Consider the following 26,035-nt stretch of genomic DNA (forward strand, 5'->3'; position numbering starts at 1 on the left):
AGTTTTCCCGCAATTATAAACGAGTAATAGCGAAATTTATATTTATTTAAGGGAGTGTGTATGTATAATAAAGTAAAATATTTAAAATGTGTAATATATTCGGTGGTGTTGTAGAATGTAAATTGAAGCGCGTTAATAATTTGGCATCGGTCATGCGTTATTTCGATTTCGATGCAAAACGCCCATGTAAAAATGCTATTAATGCTGGATAATCGTGTTTTATGCATTTTTATGGGGCTATTTGTAACCAAATCTCTCTAGGGGCAATTGAATGGTGTTGGAGAATAAATATACTCAATACCCGATGCATTCATACATTTATGTTTCTATAAATGCATGCAACATATATCTGTATATATGGAGTTTGAAATATAAACAGAGTGTGTATTTGCATATTTTCTGGATTTAATTAGCGCCGATGCTGCGCTATTATTAATTGGATAAAACGTGGGTGGTGAGTCGTGTCCCTTGCCGATATAGCTAACGCGATATTTACTATTTCTCGTGTACAGATAACTCGTCGATTTAGCTTGCCACCGGATTTTCCATGAGAATGGAGAAATTAAACGGCAATTAAATTATTTTTTACTCTTTTAGTCATTTAAATTTCCTCCCATTCCACACTAAAAATTTCTTTCTATTTTCTCTTTTCATTTCCGCCGTTATTATTATCATATATTTTTTTCCGTCAGGTATTTTTCATTTTTTAAAATCGTGTAAACTATTTTTTTCTGTCATGTACATGTAAAAAAACATGAAACAGTTTACTGGTCTTGTGAGTTCGGGAATTCTTCACGCTGGTTCATGCCATTAGTTGTTGTTTTTTATAACTTTTTTTAAATTTTTTATTTTTTATTTTGGACCGTAATTCAAGCTGGCGTATGGGTCAGTTAAACGGTGAGACGGGGACGAGCCGACGAGATAGTTTATCATCATTTAGTTCCACGACCTGCCGCAACATTTTAAATCTCTCCTATCTCACAGTCGTGTCACGGCTTGCTGGACGTCCTTCTTTCTCTACCGCTCGCACCTACAGCATATACCCTATACTATACAATGTACATACTCATATATGCGATATTTATTTAGTATTACACATATAGTATACCATAGAGAGTAGACTCCCATCGCGCTTCAGCTGGACAGCAAATCCCCGTATCCGCTCAATATTCATGTGCTATCTAAAAAATATTTTCATTCATTTTTTATAAATAAAGAGCTAAAAAAATATCGACGATTAAATGCTGCACAAATACACTGAGCTCTAAAAGCTTTCGCTGTCTATCTTTCAACACACGGCAATAAATAACAAAATTAAATGCCCACATATATGAACGAGCATGATTCCCGCTCGCAAATTCGAATCGGTTTAGTCAGGAATTTACGCTAAGTGCACAGTGCAGTTGGACTGTACGGATCGGTAATTCGGAGAACGTGGTCTCGGGGTCTCCGGGGTTGATAGGTCGTCCCGGCAATGTGCCAGAAAGAGAGAGAGCTAAAGGCGTACCCCGGTACGTGGTTACACACATACGTCTCGCATTTACCTCTATAGCAACATTCTCTCTTTTATCCCTCATCCTCTCACTCACACTCTATAATATATACACATATATACATTTAGTTGTAGTCACTTGATAACGACGACGGAGGTGGAACCCGCGCCATCACCCGCCGATTTGGTATTGTAGCGCTAATTAAACCTCACGCGTGTCACGAGTCACGATTCGCCTGCCAGTGACGTCACACTCGTGATTCCTATATCCCAATATCTACTATACATGCTACAGTACATTACATACATACATTTCAATACATATGTACAACAATGTTACGTACTAGTCCCTAGCACCGACTCACCCGATCCTACCGAATGTTTCTCTCAGTATCAATCTATACATACAATACACAATACCCTCTACACTATTATCCAAACAAACCCATCAATCTTTACTTTCGATGACATACCCAGCGAGTACACAGCGTGGAATATTTTTTAAAATTTAAAACTTCATTCGTCGAGTCGTATTTCGAAATAAATTAATTACACTTCTTCACACTTGGGGTGAATAATTAAATCTAATTACTTTTTTTAGCAATGACATGTTAATTACATTAAGAACGGAAGTAAATGTGATGTTTTATGTATACAATTGAAGGGTTTGAGGAGCTTTAAAGGCTATTTTAACACATTGTGTGTTAGGCATATCTAGATTTGAGATCTGATAGCAAGCATTGACAAGAGCGTTGAATAAATTACGCTCATGTTTACCGAGGATATTTATAAATATACTATGTATTATGTATTATATATTATACATTACAAAGAGTCAGACAATGACATTGTGAGATTAGAGGCGAGGATGAGAAAAGATGAAGAGCAGGTGCAAACTTGGTCTGTCAGGAAGTCGCTTACAGCTTGAGGACAAAAGCATCCCCGGGGACTCGTGTACATTCTCAGTCTCTACTCTTGGCTTCTTGAGGTGAGAAACAACTGAGCAAAGAGGGTAAGAAAGTATAAAAGTAGATGTTGTTGGAAAACCAGGAGCAGGAGGGTTCAGAGGGGAGTTGCGAGTAGACAAAGTGAAACAAAAAGACGAGGGATGTGAACATGAGAGTAACAGGGTGGCCCTGGTCGTGTATCCAAGCTATTCGAAGTTGTTGAGAGGCTCATACGTCACTCCCTCACTGTATTACTAGGAGACCCTGTTATTGAGGATTCGGCTTTATTGATTTATTTATACCTAAAGTCAATCCTAAACGCTATTGGGTTATTGAGAAACAGATACTTTTTAAATTCAACCAAAGCTCTGCTAGCTAAATATCTCAAATTATTTAAATTTAGTCGTCATTTTTGATTTGGTTTATTTTTAATTACTCATATTCTACGATTGAAAGATAATTGGTATGGTAATTTTTATTATTCTCATATAAGAATAATTATAATTATGAAAATAGTTATTATTATTTTTTATGATTGCACGGATAAAGAGAAAAGAAATGTGGGGTTTTGAATTGAGTTGAAATGGGTGGAGTAATATACTTCAATTTATAACTGTCAACAGTGTTAACTGAGTTCAAGGGATAAAAATAAAATAATACAAAAAGATACAAGTTGAGAGTATTATAATAGAAAGAGAAAGAGACGTATATATTTTAAACGAGTACACGACACGGTCATCGTATTCACCGTTCAACGAGAGTATGTAAACGTCAGCTCGTTTTACAAACATCTTTTTTTTAATTTGTTTTTCGCTTCTCATTCTTTTTTATTATTCACTTTATTTTATACTTGTCAGTTAAATACTGTTACGTTATGACAACTTTAAATTGATTTTCTCATTTTTATTATTTTTATAAATTATTTTTAATTTAATTAACTCCATTATTGCCATTGTTCTTGTTATTATTTTTTTCTTTGCTGTCAAAAGTTATTTTTCAACAGTTGAAAAAATATTTTTATTGTTATTTTTAATAAGGAAGTAAAATTAGGTTTTTTTGAATTTATTAAAAGAATGTTTGGAATTCAAAGCCAACTTGTTTTAATTCCCACGGTAAATCAGTGATATTAAATTGACGGGTTGATGTGTTTGATTATAACCTGTCGCGTAAGGACGATAAATCGTTTCTACACTAAATAATACTATTATATACTACACCAGCGACCCACACAATTCCAATTCTTCTTTTTCTTTTTTTCGGATCCAGGTATATGAACTTTTTTATATATATTTCGATTATCTAAATGGTTGAAATGAGACAGTTATACACTTGTTAGTTATTTTTAATACCAGATCAGTTATAAATAATTATAATAATAGCATTTGAAACCTAAAATATAACAGTAATTTAACCTGGTAATTTTTCATAAATGATATACATTTTTTGTGTTTAAATAATTTAACAAACTTGAACTGTCTTTAAGTTTTGAAATGACAAAAAAATTTAAGTTTTTTTTTTTAACATTTGTCATTAAGATAATAAGGGTTATTTCGGATGGTTAAAAAAGAGCGAAATGAAATAAAAGAGGCCGAAAAGTTAAAAAAAGAGCGGTAGTTCAGATTACAATGATTACGCCGCTATTTACTTATTTTGTAAGTTTTTATCACAAATTAATGACCGCTGTGGACACTCAAGAGTGATGTTTAAGATGTGGAACGGTTTTAGTGTTAGTGTCTCTTTTAACTCCTCAGTCTCTGTTCTTTTATATCGAGCGTGAACGTGTAGTGTAAGGCATCTCTTGGGACTGGTCATAATTCATTTTTTACGAGAGCACAGTTTCAGGAACCGAAAAGAAGGTAAAAGGTACACTGTTTGATTTATAGAGTAACGATTAAATGCAACCAAATGGACAAGTCTACGGTATATTATTTGACAATGTTGCTAAAGTGACATATAATTATTATTTATGACAAACTATTTTACATATTTTTTAATTACAAACTATCTTCTCTAGCTATTAAATACATTTTACTACTTCCTTATACTCAATATAGATCTTTAAATACTTTCACAATTTTTTCTCAACAATTTCCTAAGACTCAAATCTAAAAAAAAAAAAAGTACACTACCAATTACTCGTACTACAACACATCTGCGGCGAAACAAAAACAACAATTTTAAAGAATATAATTTTCGCGGCGTAAAATTCTTAAGGGCTGGTTGGTTATATTCTCAGATAAGAACTTGCCACGCTTCTACAGATACTTCACTTATACTTCTACTTCTTCCAACTCAGTCTTTCTCCTTTCCCATCTCTCTGTCTTTTTTTCCGTTACACATGGGGCTTTTCCATCGTCCGGATTCTACACAGCTCGGAAAATACCCTCGCTCACCCGTGTGAAATTACTTCGCTCGGCGGCTTACTCAGATATCCCCCAGCTCCCCGTGTATCCTCATTCTGTTGGGATCTTCGCCGAGAAATAAAGTAGATACCTTTCCTATTTTCGCATCTGGGAAATTGCAATACTGCCAGGACCGAGTTACCTTTTTTTTCCTTACAGTATCAGACAGTGTACTATATAATACACTATAATATCCTATACATATATATATATATATATATATATATATATATATAAATATACATACACACATACAATAATACATTTGTTATCTATAAGTATAAACGCATATAAATACACATAAAATAAAAATAATTATCTTACCCTTTTTATTAACGTAAAAACAATAAATAATCACATCTCATAAAATATTTTCCATCACGCAATTCTTATCTCAATACCGATTTAAATTTAACAATTTCAGAGTACATACTCATGTCATCACATTGCGTTGACTCATTCTGACAACCATACATATATTTATATTTTATTATTTTAAATACACATCGTACTTTAATTTACTTGTACACATTACATTTTTTCATTTATTATATTTTTATATACATCATCATATTTTTGTTGTTTATTCAATTAACATAATTGTGCAATTATTTCCGTCAAGTCAATATTAATTTCAAACAGCAATAATATAATGACAAGAAACAACCGTTGAAATGTGGCACGCGATACCAATCTACTTTTGTGATTGACATTTATATGCAAACATATTTTTATTTTTTTTTTTTTTTTTTAAATCCTATTATTTTATTTTTATTTATATTTACTCATATCATGTGGATTTATCATATTTATTATTTTTATTTTTGTTTAACAGGTAAATGGTGTCCGCGTAGAGAATGGAGTTCGCCACCAGATGCCCAAAGAGCGGCAAGTGATGCTGCGCGTCGCGGTGTCCTTTATTCCTCGGTATTTCTCGGCAGTCCTGGTAAGTCTAATAATATAAATTATAAATTATGAGCTTGTTTATCAGTCTAAATATAGAACTTGAATTTTATTTTATTTATGATGTATGTTGTGTAAAATTAGTGTGTACTGAGGGTAAAAAAACGTGTGTGTTTACACGTGAATGAATAAATGGATATTTAAAATATATGGATGAGTGATGTATGTGTGTACGTATGTTTGGTAAACGTTTTAAGGCCTAATATTCGTGAGCAGCTTCAATGTGCACTCTGTGCTGATAGTTGGGAGCAAACGTTTATAGTATAAACCACTTTTAATCGTACCCTGGGTATTCGTCGCGTTGAATAAATATTGATATCGAATGACGCGTCCACCAATCACAATCACGCGAGTCTATATACATGTTTACTGTATACACATATGTACAGGTATATATTTGTATACGATTGGATGCAGGCATATGGTTGATCGAGGCGCGAAATGGAACAAATATAATTAACGTTGATTAAAGTTTGTTAAAAAAAAAAAAAAAGTTTTTAGTAAAAGTTTGAATTATAATTATTGATATAATGAATAAATGTATAAGTGAATCATTAAAAAGTATAAAGAGACAGAGAAGACACATGAGGAAAATAAGAGTAAGAGAAATAGGTTGTGAGATTGGCGCACAAGCGAAACGCCGTAGAGTATCCATAGTAACGTAGTGAGGCGGGAATGTGACGGTAACCATGGTAGCGCGAGGTTCTCTCGAACCTGTCCATCCTCTTCCAGCCTCCGCGTCCTCATATATACGTATCCACACGTGCCCTCTGCCTTCCGCCCACAGATCTTCACTCAACTCATTTCTCTTTCTCCCATATATATATCTACCCATTGTATATATTTTAGTCTTGCGATACATCGAGAACTCGATTCCTACTGCCTATGCCGCGACGCGATGTCTCCCGTATGGAATAAAAATAAAAATGGTTTTGGATTTACACGTGTTGAGGTTGAATTATAGAAATACAGTTTAGTCAGTAAAATTTAGCAAACTGCTATGTAGACAATCTATCAGATCAATATGTTTCAAGTCGTTATCGCCGACCTCGTTGAATTATCTTGATGTATGTCTTTTTCGATAAATCACCATGCGTTCTGCTCCACAGTTTATATATACTTATATGTATGTATAATATATATATCTATGTAGTTTTGCTTATAAAGCCGTCATCGTTGACTTGCCGTTTTACTTATTGGTCTGTTCACACGATGGTTATCATAGACAGGACCAGGTTTTCAATGCACAATTATAATCAACATTCTTTCTCATTATTATTATTATTGTTATTATCATATAATCAATTTGTTGAATAACTATTCCATTGATAGCTATGTATAGAACAGTCTATAAATATTTTCAATTATCTTTAAAATACTCGAGTCTATTTAAATGCTAATAAATAAATACAAGCCTTTAATTATATCAGTGACATAATTTTTTTTTCTTCGATAATTAATCATAAATATTCATTGCATTTAAATATGTTCAGTGATACAAAACCTGGCGTTATTTTAAATTCACAGGAATATATTTTTTATATAAATTTATATTTAACAGTTGATCTCATCAGTGAGTCATAAATTTAATGGTCAATCTATTAAATTTAAAAAAGTTTAAATAAAATCTGTTGCATAGTTGGAATAATTTATTTTTATAAATTGCACATTATATTTAATGAAATGAATGATTATGAATTAATGTGGATATGAATGAGAATTAAAACAAGCCACCGTGAAATATTATAAAACAGGTTGACAGTTTGAGAGAAGTGCTGGTACGAGGTAAAAGAGAGTGCGAAACAAATTAGTATAACGCCACAAACAAATTTGCTGAAATTTTGCCGAGTAACAGATCTCGTTACTGGACACAACAGCTTACATATACATGGACTCTGCAGGTTTCTGTGTGTGTTGTATATAAAGCAAGTAGATGAGACAGTAGCTCGCCGAAAATTCCTGGACTTTAGTGACAAGAGAAAGAACAAGACAGAGACAGATAGTGAGCAAACAAGCAGATCGAGTGAGCGAACAAGAGCCAGCAGGCGAGTTTGTAGCACATAGACCTAGACCCAGCACATCAGGGTCTGTTGGAATTCGCTTAGTTCGGTTTTTCGTAGATCGCACGTCATCCCCCCTGGACGTTTGAAATTTCTCCTGGTCTCGTCTATACTCTACTGCTATACCAACTCCACCTACATGTCTATGTATATATATAAATATATGTGTGTACTGCTACACTAGAGTAGTCGGAACACATATAGCTATAGAGTGACTGGCTGGTCTCCCTCGATTCGCGCGTAATGTAAGGGTTGCGCTCGGCGTCCGTTTCGGAGGGTGAGAGAGTTTAAAACCCCTCGGGGCTTGAGGTCCGGGCCGGTTAGATTTATCGGATGTTTTGGTTGGCGGCCATTGTTAACCGCCCTCGTGTATCTCTTTCTCTTTCTACTCTCTTTTGGTTTCTCTTCTATACACTTGGACAATTCACCGGCATGGCGTAAGCCTTCAAGCCTCAAACCACTATCACTACCGCCACCGTCACCCCCACCCGGTCATTGTAGAGTTTAAAACCTTTTTCGGATTCACATTCCTCGTCCTCTCAATTTCCTCTCTGGGTTTTCCAACACACACTGAACCCTAGACCCAAACTCAAATGTATACTCAGTTGTGAACTTTAAGTTGCAGGTATCTATTCAAACTCTCTGTGTACACCAACTCAATCACACACTCATCTTCAATTCAATCTAAAATAAATAACCGTCACCATTTGATGTTGGATAGCATACATTATTTATAAAATAACATAATCCGGCACATCGGTATCCAAATTTATGAGCTTTTTTTTTTAAATGAGGAATGCAATTGTTCAGTTGCTTGCCAGGGTTCTTTGATGTTTGAATTACACAATGGCGGACCGAGTCTCGGAAGAAAGAGAACCGTAGGAAGATAAAAATATATAAAAAAAAAAAAAAAAAAATAACTAAATAAATAAATAAAAAGTAAGGAAAAAAAATAAATAAGAGAGGAGAGGATTTTTTCTTCGCCACAACGTGTTCTTCGATTAGCGGGCAACCGACCCGACCATGACCTCCACTCTCCTTTCGTCTCATATCCACCCAGATGAGCCAGCCGACCGACGAGCGACCCGCCGTAAGCATAAGCCGCTCGTTCTCTCTTCACTCCAATCCTGCTGTACTCTTTCTTCATCCTCGTGCTCCATCTCGCGGCACTGATTGGACGATCCATCACCGCAGCATCTCTCTCAGGTTCTCTTCCCTCTGCCTCCGTCTCTCTTGTTGCTCACCCACCTCCTTCACCTCATCGCATCTCATCTCTTCTCTTCCCGTCCCTTATATTCTTTTTCCAAGTCCTTTCGTCCCCTTGAGTTAAGCTGGACACATCAGAGTATCTCGTGTCCTCATGCATCGTCAATTCTTTCTACTCCACCTTCTTCACGGATAATTGCTTAGTCGATTAAGAATCATACATATAGATAGATAAAAAATTCCAATTTTACTTTTTCAATTATCTCAATAAAACTTTTTGCTATAAAACTTTTAATCATTTTCGTTAATTTCAATCGATTTCATGAGCCCATTATTATTTTTATGTATTATTATATATAAGTATAATATTTATGATAGAACAAAGGAGAAAATGATGGACACGATGAAACACAATCCGCAAACTGTTAGCTGATAAGCCGTATGTTTAAAGAGAAAAGGAGCAAGTGAGAGGAATAATGTATGTGTAGTATATATTCGTTTGGCGAAATATAACGCGCTTTCGTGGCTGTGCTCAGGTATATTCATTAGTTCCTTATTCAAAGGCAACCGAGAATAGTTCTGGAGTTACCTATATATACATTTAAAGAGAGAAAGAGAGTAAAATAAAATGAGAAAGACAGAAAGAGAGTGGAACATACAGCACACAAAGCACAAAGCTTCGTCGCTGAACAATGAAAGCCACAGATTTCATGAAGCCCCGCGAGAGCCCGAGATAGGCACAATGGTTTAGCCAATGTACGTGGATGGCTTTCCTCCTTTGCCCGCCTCTACCTCTTCTACCTGTTCTCTTCTCTCTATACCTCTGCACACTTCCCTGCGCACTCTTCTACACCTTTCACGTGTAATATTCATGTGTGTTGAATATATTAATGCCTAGAGAGATATGTAAAACGCGGGTGAATATATATATATATCTATATATACATATATATTCAACTGCTGCCGCCACTGCAATATTAGTGAAATGTGTCTCTGAACGAACCATGTGCGGCACCAATATTAAACACCACTCGTCGGTGCATCTGTGACCTTTTATCTCGTTTTTTCAATTCAAAAAATTTTTCCATTTCATATGTACTCAGCTTTTCTTCCCACATATCTCGAGCAACTACAACACCAATCTCCTGCATTCGCACATATTAAACTCGCGATATTTTTAAACAGATTAAAAACCTTTTCCCTCATATTTGACTAAATAAATTTTTTCATAAACTCGTTATTGCAAATAAAATAAATATTTAACTTGCGAGGAAAATCGCTCACTCACGTGCATCTATACTGAATAATAGACAGCAGGGAGAGGAAAAATTGAATAAAACGGTGGAATAATTAAAATGTGGTATTTACAAAGTAGGGAGACAAGAACACCCGCTGGTTACGATATGGCTGTTACGGGGTGATGTGGATACCGTGCGGAAGAGCAACGAGTAAAAAAATGAGAGCTGCAAAGAGTGAGGGTTGAGTAGTTTAGTGTATATCTGTATGAGGATGACGATGGTGATCGGCTATCAGGACACGAGACGGGTTTATACGGGGAAATGAGATAGACAAAAAGTATATAGTGTACAGTTTAGTATAAGTGAGGGTAATTCACGATGCCTTGCAGTAGTAGGTATTATAGAAGTAGTAGTAGTAAACGTGGGTATAGCCATATCTCTCTTCTCTACTCTTCTCTTCTGGTGCGGTTCCTGTACGTTGGAGTTTCCAGAGCCTAGGTCCTACTAGCAGCACAACCCAGACCCTGCAGCTGTCAAACGCAGCCAGAATCTTCTTCTGCTCGTGACAGCCTGAAAATGAAGAGAGTACCCCGCGTAGTCACAGCACCACCATTCTATCCTATACCGTTTCTCTACATACATAACGTTATACGTGGAATCATGCTCTACTCTATATACATATACATTTGTAAATGTACGTATGTATGTGTATTGGTTTGTAGATACGCACTTATTGAGTCTGGTATCCACGTGCAAGCAATTGTCTCGTGTATTCCCATTTTCTCAGGCATCAATGTTTAATTTTTATTTTCATACACTCTAATAACTATTGTGTTACACAATTAAATTCAACAGAAAACTATTATACAACGAATTCTTTTATTTTTCTTGTATTAAACTTTATTTGTTCGTTTACATACGTCTATTAGCTCAATTATCGCTTCGACGTAATAGTGACCAGCAATAAGAAATAAGAAGACATGTAAGATGTGCTGTTGAAAAAATTTCGGATAATATTTTCAGAATAAGAGATATGCTGGACACTTTTGCGGTTCCTCGTCAATAGTTTTACCTCACTCACTAATGATTTTTTAATACTTTATTTCTCAGTGACGGCATTAATCTTTTTTCTTAAAATACATTGTATTATGTTTAAACTTAAACACAGTGAGTCATTTAAATGTTTTTATGTGCGCATTGAGAAAGAGATCATCAAAAGTGTTTCAAAGATAATAAAAATTTTTTATTTTTTAGTGAGTCAGTATTATACATAAATTTAGTGTTTGTCGCTTTATATATATAATAGAAAGAAATGAAAGAATGAGAGGTAAATAAAATGAGGAGAGTTTATGTACCAAGCGGTCGGTATAAGCTCCAGGCAATGTATGAATTTATATGTTAAAAACATGCCGAATGTCGCGAACGTGAGAACAGCCATCGATTCGTTATCCCTGTCATTTGCCTAAGGCTGATCACATTATTATTATTACTGTTACACTATTATGACTATTATTGTTTTTGTTGTTGTAATTATTGTTATTATTATTAGTAGTAGTGGTAGTCGTAATATTTAGCGATGCAACGAACGTATTGGACCGGTTCGATCACCTTATTCACTTGTACTTATGTACAATTCCTACACAGTATATACATATATACATATATATAGTAGTGTAGTGATACAGCTATCGACTCTACTTGGTTAGGTTTGGTTTGGTTAGCTTCTTCTTGCTTCAGGTGGTTACTACAAAGCGGTACATCACCGGCGCGTCGAATTGCGGGACTCGCTCGACGTTGTCGGTATGGTATGGAGAGCTCTTGTGTTGTGTACCAAGCCGTAATATGTCATTTGTTCTCTCTCTGCACACGCTTTACTCTCCTGTCTGGTTCCACGAGAGAAAGCAAGAGAACAAGTACAAAGAGATATGTCTATTAGCCGGTTCGCTTTACTTGAGGTTTCATTCTACTCTTGTTGGTGTTCTCAATTTTTGCTAACCATACAATACAATGTAAGAGGTTAACATTACATTTAATGGTTTATTAAAATAAAAAATTATTAATCATTCTAGAAATATGTAGCCACGATTTATAAAGACGCTAATGATACCATTGTGATGAGAGGAAACAAATAACGAAATTTCGAATTTTTTTTTTGAGACAAAAGTTTAAATAATTGAGATGTCCTGTGTGTTAAAAGAATGACACTGGCACAAATTATTATACCGGACCTCCGGGGGCTGCGCTCTTATCTGTTGGTCGGCTTGTTTCTTACTCCACCTATTAGTTCCTGTGTCCCGAGAATCTATATACTTACTCGGTCCTTACACCCGTCCTCTCGACTCCTACCACAGCAACAACAACAACTAAGGACTATCTATAACAAACTACAGCTACAACTACCATCACACCTTTCTCGTGCTGGTCTTCTGATCGGAAGCCGGCACGAGTATCGAGCATGACCCACCGCCATCTCGTAAAATACTGCGACTCGATTTTAACACCTTCCAGCTCGTTAATTAACACTCGGCCTCTTAAACAACGACAACGACCGAAAACTTATTCTCTCTTCTCTTCTTCACTCGCTCACCTTCTAATTCGACTGCGGTCATTTGTGTTTTTTCTTTTTTTTTTTACTATTTCCAGCATCTTTACTTAGTACTCAAAGTAGGAATATAAAAATAATTTAAATGAAATAATAAATCATAAAAGTTTTTTAATTTATTTCGGCGATTGACATTTTGACAGCAAAAAGAGTCATGGGATCACGCGTTAGGTCAATGCCACCATACGCACTAATTGTCATTATTATAGAAGCTATGGACATTGGGGCGTAAATACGTAATGCGAATAAAGGGGTTGTGTCTCGAGGGTGATTGAGAAGTTCGAACACTCTCTATGCTCTATAAGCAATAGGGAGAGACACCAATGAGTGGTGTATTGCCATCGCAGTAGGGTACACATGAGAATGCTCTCAAGCTGAGAGAGTCGAGTGGCCACAACAGATTGCCGCGACCAGAGAAAACAATGCGATACTACATACCACTCTCACTCGCGTGCTTACAAGTACACACCAATTCTACATACATAAACACACATGTGCCACAAGACTGAGTCCACTCACGGGAACCCTCTCGAGGGAATCCGGCGAGCAAAGGGGTTCAAAGTCTATACATGCACGTCGAAGTGTTGAGATTCGCACTGTTTCTAAACACTTTACTCACAAACTCTTGACTCGACTCTTTTCTTTCTTCCCAATCACTTTAACTTCTTCTCAGTTCCGATCTCGCCTTTACTTATTATTATTATTTTACTTTTTTCATTTTTATAACTAAAACTTTGATTATTTTACGAAAATAAAAATAATAAAAATTTCAAATTATCGATAATCGGGATTAAAAAGCCTTGAGCGCTGAATTTTCTCTCGATCGTGCCAGAGTAAGGAATTTTATGAAATTGCATTGGCAATAGATGCCCACGGGGCATCACTTATATAGATTTTTATATTCATCAGTACCAGCTCTGATGTATTTTTGCAAGCTATAGATGACGGGATTTTGTCTGGAAGACTTTTATATACGCAATACTGCACGACCGCACGGTAATATGTAAAGTACGGATATTATGTATTTATTATAAATAATGCAAGCGTATCAAGGGGGGAGAGGGAGGGGGAGGGTGCGCAGCCCCACGTGTTTATTGATCCACACATGTACGCGAAGGCTTCTTTAAGACGAATGAGGGAAAGGATAATCAATTTATCACTGCAGGTGCTCAACGCATTACCATACTCGACAAGTCCTCCATCGTGTCTTTTATCCAGAGCGTCGTCGACGTCGCGACGGTTACTATATTTATGTACACATATAAACAACCATAAGTAAGAGAGATCGCGTGTAATGTCCGAGAATGTGCGAGAATACAAATTGCAACAAGACGACAGTTCAGGGACCATCGTACGTCTTTCTTGTCGTACTTCAACTCTCGACTCTCTGACTCTTACTCTGAATTCTGACTCTGGGCTCTGGGCTCTGGACTCTAGGCTCTAGGCCTAGATTATCTTGTATATACAGAAATCAAGTCTCTGCACTTCCGGTTCTTACATAGCGAGATACTAATTGCCTCAAGTAAAACCATTTATTTTTTGAGCTTCTGTCTAAACTTGTTCTCTCCTTGAACTTAATGTTTTTAAGCCAAATTACATAAATTTATGCTCCACAGTAATTAATTATGATAATCCGGGCTTAGATTTATTTATCAATATATTTTTGAGGATTTGGGCTTTGGGTATTTGCATAAAAGGTAGTTTATGTATCAGTATATGTTTTTAGTTTTATTTAATTTAAATAAATTATGGACTCTGATGGTTTCGAAGATTGAAAAGTCTTTGTATGTATGTGTGAAAATATGTAGGGGAAATATGTTGATGAGATGTATATCTATGTATATATAGATATTGTATAAGCAATAAAAATAAAAATGTATATAGTTGGTTTGGCGTCGTCGAAGCAGCTGCTGCTGTTTTGTCTGGGCTTTATAAGAGATGTCTCTTCTCGCTTTTACGTTCAATGTTACTACTCAAAATGCCTTTGGGATACGCTATTTTAGTTGTGTTAAAAATGCATCCATCGAGACACGTCAACGCGCCTATTCACCACTCGCGTTGCGATGTCGAGGACGTCAGTATTAAGGCGCCTATACTAACTTTAACTCTTTTTTCCTTTACCCATTTCCCTTTCTCTGCAAGCACTCCGCTACTTTTATTTATTTCTCCCCACACTAATTTTGTCTTACATATATATATATATATCTATTTATATTTATATACATATATTCATCAACAAATTTTTACCATCTTAATGTCTTGTCACCGAAAATCAGCTGTATGATAATAATAATAATAACAACAACAACAAGAAATAACAGAAAATAAAAAAACAAGATAAATTCTTGAGTTCTCAAGTTTCGGGGCTCCATTGCAACGTGCCAAGGAAACACGTCCATACTGGTGTCGATTCTCCTCCCACGTAAAAAAATTCGTCTTGGACACCAAAATTAAAAAAACAACAAATTTTTTTTCACCTTTAGAAATTTTTTTTACTAACGGATATTTTTCCTTTTAACTTCGTACATCTAGCTGTGTCTTTCAACATGCGTGGACGTATACTTGCAGGTGTGTGAGCAAGAAGGTGATATAAATATGTGACGTGATAGCGAGAAAGAGGAGAGTCGGTGAGTGAGACTGAGTTGAGTAGAGAGTAGAGCCCGGAGGGTCAGCCGTTGTGTATAAGATGGAGGCTGGTTTGATGGAATGTTGCTACCTCCGTCTCTACAACGTCTGACCCTCCTATCCCTCCCCAGCCCTTTTATGCTCCTCCATCCATACACTACACTCTACACTACGAGACTGATTCGTCCACCATACATATTACACGACATGGTCCGCGCCTACGGGCGAACACGCGTGAGATGAAAATAAAAATATATAAAACCTTGTGTTGCGTATAGTACATAAATGGAAAATTTTAGCCATGCATGGTTATACTTATGATCATGATGGATAAATGTCCTTGTTGAGTAACATTATCTGGCTAGCGTGTTGGCCAATAGCTGAAAGAAATCCATTTACGGAGCGGCTTATGAAAAACAAACTTTTAATATTTAAAAGCAACATCAAATAAAAGTCAATCATTATTTACGCGATATTGCGCGGGCGATTGACATAAAGAAGGTGCGATTGAACCGGGAAAGAGGACTTGAAGAGAGGACGTGACCGAGGAAGATAAAAGATTCAAAGCGATAAGATTGCCTGGATGATGCATCGCCGTCGATCGCCAACGACGATCGATGTGTGTTCCTCAGATTCTTTTTCCTCGCGTTGTCGCGATAAAATAGCGCGATAGCAACACTATTCCTATTCGGCTCAGTATCCGACATCATCTGAGTCTGATCGCGGCTGTCGAATGTGAATCATTCCTTCATATAAAAATTCCTTCTGCTTGATGTCTTTGTCTTTATTTCTTCCACACATTTCTCTTGTATACTTTTATTTTTATTGTTTTTTTTTCTTATGTGCACATTTATATATGTGTATATATGGTAAAAGTTTCCTTAAGAGGCACCGCGAGATCTCGGTCACGCCCTCTTAGCACACCCTTCGCCCTGAAAGATGTAAGTCAGCAGAGCACTCAAGGCAGGGTGGCGCCGGCTCTAAATAACTTGAGTACGTCGAAAACCAACTTACACACAGCCGTATACAACTATATGTGCTATACACTACACTATACCCTTTTTTCTTCTCTACTCAGGCACTCTTGCATTCGTTCTCTAAACGTGAGATCAAGAAACCAAAAAAAATATATAACTAAAAATAAAAAACAAAAAGTTGAGAAACTTTCACCCCACGGATCCTCGGTCTTTTCCACACGCGTAACTTCATCTTCTCTTTATTTCCTCTTACTCTACTACTCCATTCTACCACTCGTCACAACAATATTTCTACTCAGCACGTAACAACTTCCTTGTAATGTTACTAAAACTTTTTTTGTACTTACATTAACAATATTTGCGAACGTGTAAGTAACTGAGTAACCAAGTCCACATATAAGCCGCTAAATAAGTATAACATAGAACAGTACAGTAAAGTATATACATTCAATACAAAATAATAAGAAATAAAAGTCCTGTGAACCTTGTGCCAAGTTGTGCTGTTGGTGGTTATACAGCATGCACAAGTATATTATTACCGTTGTCTCTTCGTCTTTCTCAGCGTGATATCGCCGGTCTCTTAATCTTTCTCTCTTCAGGATGACTCTCGATGGCTCACGAGTTCTTCCATTCGATCCACACAGCTTTTTAGCTCTTGTAACGACACGGTTCGTTGAGTCCGTTTATACTCGCCAGTGGAATACTCGAGTTCTTGTGGGCAATTCGCCGTTCCGTAACGCGACTCTCCCCGTTTTCTATTCCCAGGAGTTTAACTCAGCCTCCTTACCCCCCGTTTCACCTTATTCCTCTTCAACATACATCTACATCTATATCAACATCTACAATACTATATATAACCTAACATCTACTGGCCCCTGCCTCTTTTCCCTGACACAATGAAGTTGGATCGCGTTTACCGGTGCCCGTCATCGATTAATTTATCGCTCGTTTCCATCGTCGTTATCGCCGCAGCTTGATTGAGATCACTACCGAGTGATTTTTTGCACTCACTACGTCAAACACTGGCTGGCCAGCACTCTCAAGAGAATTTAATGGAATAACATTAGCAACCCTCGGCAGCCTACGTAGGAATGAGTACTCCTCTCTCGATACTTTTATTTAAGCTTTCTCTCGACATTTATATTCCATGACACTTTTTGCCGAGTGTGTGTATTACAACACGCTTGACCGATCGTATCGTGGAATGTACCTCACAGACGAATACCTACTTATGTACATTAAACTTCTTGCGATGGATTATATAGACAAGACGTTGTCTCTCAGTAATATGTTTGTCCTCCTGTTCCTTGTTTGAGTCGACGCAGCCGAGCGGCATCTCCATAAGCCAGGGAAACATTAAAAAAAAGTATGTCTGCATACACGGACATGTACATGTCCATGAGAGGAAGCCTCAAAGCCTCCGGTCTCCAATGGAATTCCAATTCACACGATCTCCGTACAAGATAAAATACGCACGCTAATAAAATTATTATACATGTATACCAAGTGTATGATGGATCTTAAGTTTTAGTGTTTTCAATTTTTTGTGCTCTCTATTTGTCGGTTGATAATTAGTTTATGTACAAGTTTTCGATGCTACGAGGAATGGATAGAAGATAGGGTTTTGAATACGTCATCGAGTGTAGCCAATCTCCACAGACATGATGCTTGGGCGCTGGGTCGAGGGTGGTTTTGATCGTGATTGCCAAGCGGCGAATTTGTCGCCACGTGTTTTATTGTATGATGAAATTGAAGGGTGTGCGCGTAGCCACCCGCCGGCAGCAGTACCACTGCCACCGAGCAGGGACTGGTGGCGGTCGCGACTAAACGGACAAGCTTAACTCGCCGTGTCACTCAACGTCACTGACGGGGTTTTGGTCTATATACGTATACATATATATTTTGTAGCGTATTGGATATACGCATATATATAGATTTGTATATAATATACATATAGATATTATGGATCCCTGCACTTTTCTGATTCAATGCCCTCGTTGTTGTGGTTCTTCGAAGAATATGAATTTCAATTAAACTCAATTGCATTAGCTAAAACCGTCCATGACATTAATATTTAAATATAATATTCATTTTTGTGTTTGAAATTTATAATTTAACTTTTACGTGATTGAATAAATTATGTATAGAAAAAATGAATTAATAAGCAATGATAATTAATTTTGGATTAGTGTAAATGAATTTTTGTTGATAATTAAATTCTGAAATTTGATATTTTAATATTATCAGTAGATAAAAAATATATTTATATATATTTATAATTCAAATATTGTATTACTAATGATAGAAAACGAAGGATAAAAAAAGTAAAATGAGAAAAGTGCGTGAGTTGACACGTCGAGTGCGCATGAGTAATGTCAGCTCATTATTCTCCAGCGGGATTTATCAGGTTGCTACTAGCGATAACGCTTTTCGTTCGTTTCATACCCCAGGGAGATGCGACGAGTAGATAGTGCCGTACATTTATGCTGCATCGTAGTTGGTATCCCATACCTCCCATACCATATAATACTCATACCGTGGCAATAGAGTGGAATGAAAATAAGAGAGAGAGAGAGAGAGAGAGAGAGAGAGAGAGAGTGAGAAGGGTGTAGTAGCAGCAGGTTATTCAGAGAATAACATTTGCCACACCATCATTCACTTCTCATATTTTTAAAAGCTCTTATTTGGAAGAGATGTAACGAGTTACGTCTTGGGTAATATATAATCATCCCGAGTGTTCACGTTCCAAGTCTTATGGTCTTGATGGGCTTCATTGCTACCAACTTCATAAGATATAATGCCGATCTTATCATTGAGAGTCAAAGGAGAAGAAGAAGATGATGATGATGATGATTAAGAAGGTTAGGAACAAGCGCTAACAAGACAGCAATTTTACTTGTGAGTTATAGGTCAGCTATTGCTATTTTCATCCGAGTAATTTTATTCATACCCTGTCTATGTAACAACATAAAATAGAGGGCAGAAGACAGTGGGAGCTGAAGAAATTTTAAAAGAAAAATAATTAAAAAATTTTATCTAAATAAATTATATTCAGCCGCACATTTTGTCGCGTTTGCTCTAAATATTTTTTTCTCACTTTAAAAACAATAATGAGCAATAAAAATAATAAGACGAAAAAATATAGCTCTTATTTTCTTAAAATATCCTTCAAATTTAAAGACCAAAAAATAAACGAAAAAAAAAATTCCTCGACTATTTTTTGTCGTTAATGTTTTTTGCTGGTATGACAGTATCGTATTTCCGGCAGAGATTTTAATTACGAAGTAAACGAGAGGGAGCGTGAATTCTCCGGGGAATAAGACGCGGTAGCAGGCCACAAAAAGCAACATCCTACCCGCAAGCTGAGCACGCAGAGACTCGTTTCGATACTAATATATACACAGGCACGTGCTCATCACATGTCGACGAGGAGAAATAAAAAACTTATTAAATAAAGAAAGAGCTACTCTAGTGTACATGTACTGCTGCTGTTACTGCTGGTGCTTACATTAACCCTTTCGGATGCTTACGCTGGCTTGTAAGAGCCATTTTATTGGCGCTCTCGCGCATAAATGTCATATCTTTACGAGCCTCAACACTCCCATTAAATATTCAGTGTTCGATCATCCATTAAAATGCCATGAAATCAATTGTCCTTCGTCCGAGCTTTCAATAGACCCAATAAAAAGATATGTTTGAAGCTCTATGCAGAAAAAATGTGAATTCTTAGAGGCTAAAGAGTCATGATCTCAATGTTCATATACACGGTTAATTAAGACGACTTTTCACGTTCAATAGAAGCAATTATCATAGTAACGGCGTCGTCGGCAACACACCACAGAGTATGCATAGCACAGCAGACTCAAGCTCAGGCTTTACCTTTAGCACGCTGGACCCAGGACTATGGCATTAATTAGTACAATCTTGAGTACGTGCTCTGGCAACGTACATATATATACATACATAAACACATACCTACACAAATATATATACATCTACATGATACGAGATATCTCAAGCCATGTAGACTTTAGTTGAACAGGGCTTTCCTCCACCTGTCTTAGTAGCCTGAGCCCATTACAGGTAAGGCAGGTGAGCCCATGGTCTTAGCACTGCCGTCTAGTCTCTCAACTTATCGGACGGTTATACCTTAAATTTGCATACTACGATAAATTGCCGCTCGTGTCGCGGCTTCTTCTCTTTTTATAATATACTGCGCACATGTTATGACATTACTCGCTAACGGTGTGTGTCTTCCGGTGGTAGGTGTCGCGAAACGCGAGAGACACATTTGACTGAGAGTGAGCCAAGCGTCATGACTACACTCTGTATTCCATAGTCTGCACTCTGTACGGTGTATTAAACTGCTATGCATAGTACACTTAACTACAAACTCTGTACTAGCATCCACTAAACTCTGGTTAGTATAAATGACACACGACACACAACGGGGGTTTAAATGTCAGCGCAAGTCAAAGGTGCAGCTATAAACTGTGTCGAGACATCAGTCATCTGTCCCTGTGTCTTTGTTTCGGTATTAATATATAGTACAAATAACTCGCTGGCGTTATTAATTGTTACTGTCACTGAAATTACTGGCCGACTGTTATTTTGTATGACAAAGTGCGGTGAATGGTGGGTAGTGTGTATAATACGTTAACGAGAAAGTATAGACGTATAGAATCCAGAGTATACATTATTAGTATGCATGCATAAGTTAATAACGATTCAACAATTAAATTATTAATGCTGGTAACAGTAGAAAGACAAATAAAATGATTTATATCGCTTTTTATAAATAACTAGATCTTAATGGTAATTGATGTATGTATATTTATATACTTATATTTATGGAGGATATGAATTTATGATCTCTGATTCGCGTCGGGTCTTTGTCTCAATACTCTCAGTACCAGTTCACAGGCAGTGGAACTATGCCGCAACCATTTAGCTCTGGCCCCCGCGGATCGATCGATCTGTATTCATAGGTCGTACGGCATAAAATACACTCGGCATGTCCATGAATCAGATATCTGTCACGGCCACGACGATGTCTCAATCAACGGCTCGACTACTTCTTCTTTATACTCGCGAGCCCGTGAGCCATTATATTTTCATTTATTTGATTTTTTTTTTAGTACGCATATTTTAATATCTATGATGATTTCTATCTTTATTATTTATTAACGAGCTGTTTTATTTATTTTTAATTAGGTAAAAAAGATAAGATTCAATGTTTTTACCACGGCTTGTTAACCGAGATAAAATTTTACCACGCAGTTTTCGCAATCTAATCATAAAAAAAGGAGATAGTGTATCTGATAACTTAAATTTAGTTTCTGTAGTTTTAGTGTGTCTACCGTGTAAAGATTTTTTTTTTTAAATTTTATTTATATTTGATGTGTATCGTTTCCATGGTGATGTAGATCGGTATTTTAGTCTTTCTTCGGTCACGCCGACACGTCGTGCGTCATCGGGATTATGAGAACCCGATGGAATGTGAGTCGAACGACGAATATTTTTTAGTGGATTAGAAGAAAAAAAATAAATAAAAAAACAGTTACAAATGAGAACGAACTGATACAAATGGAATTAAAGATGAGGTGGAAGTGAGTTATGTATATCATCCTCATCACGAATATTCGTGGGTTAAATCTATCGATCGTTTAGACAAAAATATTCAAGATATTTTCTTGTTAACCTCGTCCTTCTAGAATGATTGAGGACTCGAAAATTTTATTCAAACTTCTCGATTTATTTCACTCTGCCACGTTAATTTTTTTCGTACCCAATTGCAAATAGAAGATTCTTTGCTTTAATTTTTTTTTACTGTCCTGACGATACGTCACTATGATACTATGATAATGTGAGGTACCCTAGTAGTACAAGAGACTTTGCGTGTCGACCAGAACCGCCAGCAACGTGACATCTCCTGAGTAATGGCTGAGTGTCGCGGCACTATAAGGACCGTCGATTGATCGAATTGAAGCACAACACAGCCCTGTGGCATAAATATAAGCGTACATATATTAAGTATCTTAAATCAAGTGTAATCAAGTGAATGGAAGCTTTAGAAAAAAGAATAAAAATACTGGTACGATGTTTATTGGCTGTTGACCGAGGTAATAACCAAAGTGTAACTAACCGCCCACACTGTCATCCAGACAAAGGTTAAACGCATTGTGAGAAGCACCCGACGGAGCTTAGAATATCTGTATGTATATGTATACATATACATGTAAGATAAAGAGTTATACGATTATGATGATGGTGATGATGATGAGAATAAAAAAGAAAGAGTAAGTAAAGATAGAGTGTGGTGAGTGGAAACCAGCCGCGTACTAAATCATCGGCGTCGCGCGGCTCATTTGTAAGACAAACTCGAGTCGTGGTTTTGCGTACTCTCTTACTCTTTCTTAGCGCCGTTATATGTACAACATACAAGAGTATACATGTATATGTGTGTACTCCACTCATCTTCTTGTGAATATAATCTCTTAGAGTGCAAGCTGGTGAGCCCATAGACTACGACGAAAGATGCCCTGGTGCGATTATAAAGCTAATTCACTGCGGTCCATCGCGCCCACAATCGTCAATTAATCTCGCGACTAAGTAGTCCGCGGATTAAACGGACGAAGAGAAGTTGGCTGTTAGTTATTATGAGTTTGTCGTAAGCGGGAGCTAAAGCAGGAGCATAAGTGCAGGCGTCAACGCCGGTATTATATAGGGTCAGGAGATGTCGCTGATCGATCTATATAACTCGAGAATAACAATTTACTTGTAATTGTTTTTAAAAAATAAAAGAGGGATGTATTTATACATGTTATTTTTATGTTTATTGAAGTATGAGTTTAAGAAAGCACGAATGAGTGAGTGAGTGAGTTGTGTATTCTCAGTGGGCTGTATTTCATCGCCAAAAATAGTTGGTAGAATCGTCGAAGAGGCTCCGGCACTCTGTGGCATCCCGACACCACTCACGGTTTGGTCCAATGACCCTCGATCTTTCTCGCACTTTCTGTCTCGTTTTATCTTTTTCTCTGTAGTACTCATCACTTATGTGTAGGGATACTCTATACTTTTAAAACATTGCGTGTCATGATACCCTCTCTCCTCATCGTTGCTTTCAGAGGCCTGGATTGTGGCTATCAAGATTGCTGCAGCATCTAAATTCCACGGCATCGACTCTGTGAATCCTTTCATTAAGCCACTATCGGTGAAGACATCAAAGTTTTTTTTTTTAACATATTTTTTTTTATTTATTCTTTTCCTCGAGGCGTCTTTTTTACTAGATTTTATTTTTCAATTCGTAAACCTTCTCTATAATTTATATCGTTACACTAATTTGTAGTAATTGAACTCTGTCACGCGATCCTGTGTTGTGATGTCTTATTTTTTTTTCCCAACTTTTCGCAACTCCAATTACTTAAATAAATTTGATACAATACTTATGAATATTTAGAGGCTACATAATTCCTGCGGGTCTGCTGACTCATGACTTGTTTGTTAAAAAAAATGGCTTGATGTAGACAATTGAAAAAAAAGTTTTTTGTCCTAGTGAAATATTCGGCGGTAAAAAATTAAAGTTATGTGAATTTTTAATTTGCAACACATTCTGCAGCAAGATGTAGCTATATATACTGGCCGTGTATTTCTCTTCATATCCATGGGTCCAGGAGGAACGTAACGTCCATCCGGTTGTCACTTTATTCTTCTCCACGTTGCCATCACCATCGCCATCGTGTTTTTCCTGATGCCATACCCGGTCTAGTAGCTCCGCATCTCCCTGGTAGTGCTTTCAATTTGAGTCTCTATTCGCCCGGAAAGTGCCGCTGTGAAGAGCAAGCGGCATTAAAAAATAAAAAAAAGTTGCTGGAACAAAAAAAATAAAGTACCAAGAGACGTCGCGACACTCACATGACGCCGGACGGAATTTAGTAAATATCATAAAGTAAGAGAACTACTCGCATTCACGCCCGTGAAACGTGATATAAGCTCATCCTTCCCTCTTATCTCATGCTTTTTCACAACACACTTTTTGTTATTTTATTTTTTATTTCTGTATATCTTTGAGCAGCAAATAAATGCCATTGCCTGCTCTTACTTTCTCAGTATCCGGTACAGTCTGTATGCAGACTGACTTTTGTAAGCATTATAAACGCATGTTTCGACATTTCTTGATGCTAAAGACGGAAGGAGGGTACACTGAGACCAAGGGTGGATACCAGTTTCATTTTTTTTCTTTTTAATCCTCTTCCTCCTCTCCCTCGCTCTCAGTTTTACTTCGACGTGATGGTTATAAGGAGTTTATTTTTGGCTGCCATATGCGAGGTTATTTCGACTCTCAGAGATCCCGAGTTGTCGAGGATAGAAAGAGAACGGGACGACAAGACTTAACCTTAAATAGAGTCTCGTTCATACACCAGTGTCTATTAGAGATTGAAAAACGGTGACATCGTCAAAGAAACGATATACCCATTTAAAGATTTTCAGCCGTCAATAGCAATCATTGTGATTGAAACTCGTCTTTTATGAAATGGATACGATAATTCATACTCCGACGATTACAGTATTAACTTACACGGGAATAGAATGGTGCACGTGTACATTGAGTATCCAAGTTGGCCCAATGCCTCCTCGTCGACTGGTTCAGACTTCGATTGAGGAAAATAGAGAATAAAGACGAGACACCAGAGATCCATGGACCAATCTCGAAATAGCTGATCGTCATCTTCCGAACGACTTTTCTCAGCAATTTCCATCTTTATCTTCTGGGCAATCTTTCTCTCGCTCGCGAGCTTGTTCGTTGGTGCTTTCTATAAATAATATCACCATTAAAAAGCATCTCGTCTATTCATCGTGTGTATTTTCATGTTTGCACATGTAGGTGTTTTTAGCCATTGAGCTGAACGCCCGCCGAAAATCCTTCGTACAGATACTTATACATACGACTGAAACAGCAAGTGACTTGAGGCGGGAATCGGAATGGGATAAAAATGAATGGTCCAAAAAGAATACAAATAAAAAGTAAAATAAAACGGTATAAAGATATAAAGTGAGTAACAGACGTAAATGAAAGTGCGAGTGAATAGTCGTGGAGGGCAACAGAACGACACATAAACGTATAATTGGCTGCACTTAAATCTCTATAACGCAGCAGTAAAAATGCGTAGAGCGCCACGTAAATCAACACAAGTATGATATGCCACCCGGTTTTCTCTCTCATACCACCAGCACATCCCTCTTTTAACCATTCTAAATGCTATCGTAAAAATCCCTCAATGGGATTTTTCAACGTGTCACCGGATTATAACACTTCCCGGATGTGATGGCTTTTGATGGCGCTGTTTAAATTAATCTCAATGCATTGATCTGCTCCTCAATTTTCACAGCATTATTTTTATTCTACAATTACTATTACTATTTTTATTATCATTACTACGATTATTATTAGTATTACTATCTATTACTACCCATATCATCATCATCATGAGCCAAAAGACTCATTTGAACACACGCTACATTA

General features: G+C 36.8%; 1 protein-coding gene across 5 annotated transcripts in view; it reads left to right on the plus strand.

Moving 5' to 3' along the window:
• LOC103578861 (homeobox protein homothorax) overlaps nt 1-26,035 on the plus strand; it is a 262,266-nt gene that overhangs the window by 134,889 nt on the left and 101,342 nt on the right. For all 5 annotated transcript variants that reach the window (XM_053741611.1, XM_053741613.1, XM_053741612.1 and 2 more), the window contains one exon: nt 5,677-5,787. In XM_053741611.1, the coding sequence (XP_053597586.1) occupies nt 5,677-5,787 (111 nt within the window). The remainder of the gene's footprint in view (nt 1-5,676; nt 5,788-26,035) is intronic.

Source organism: Microplitis demolitor, chromosome 8 (assembly GCF_026212275.2).
Source record: "Microplitis demolitor isolate Queensland-Clemson2020A chromosome 8, iyMicDemo2.1a, whole genome shotgun sequence".
NCBI lineage: Eukaryota > Metazoa > Arthropoda > Insecta > Hymenoptera > Braconidae > Microplitis > Microplitis demolitor.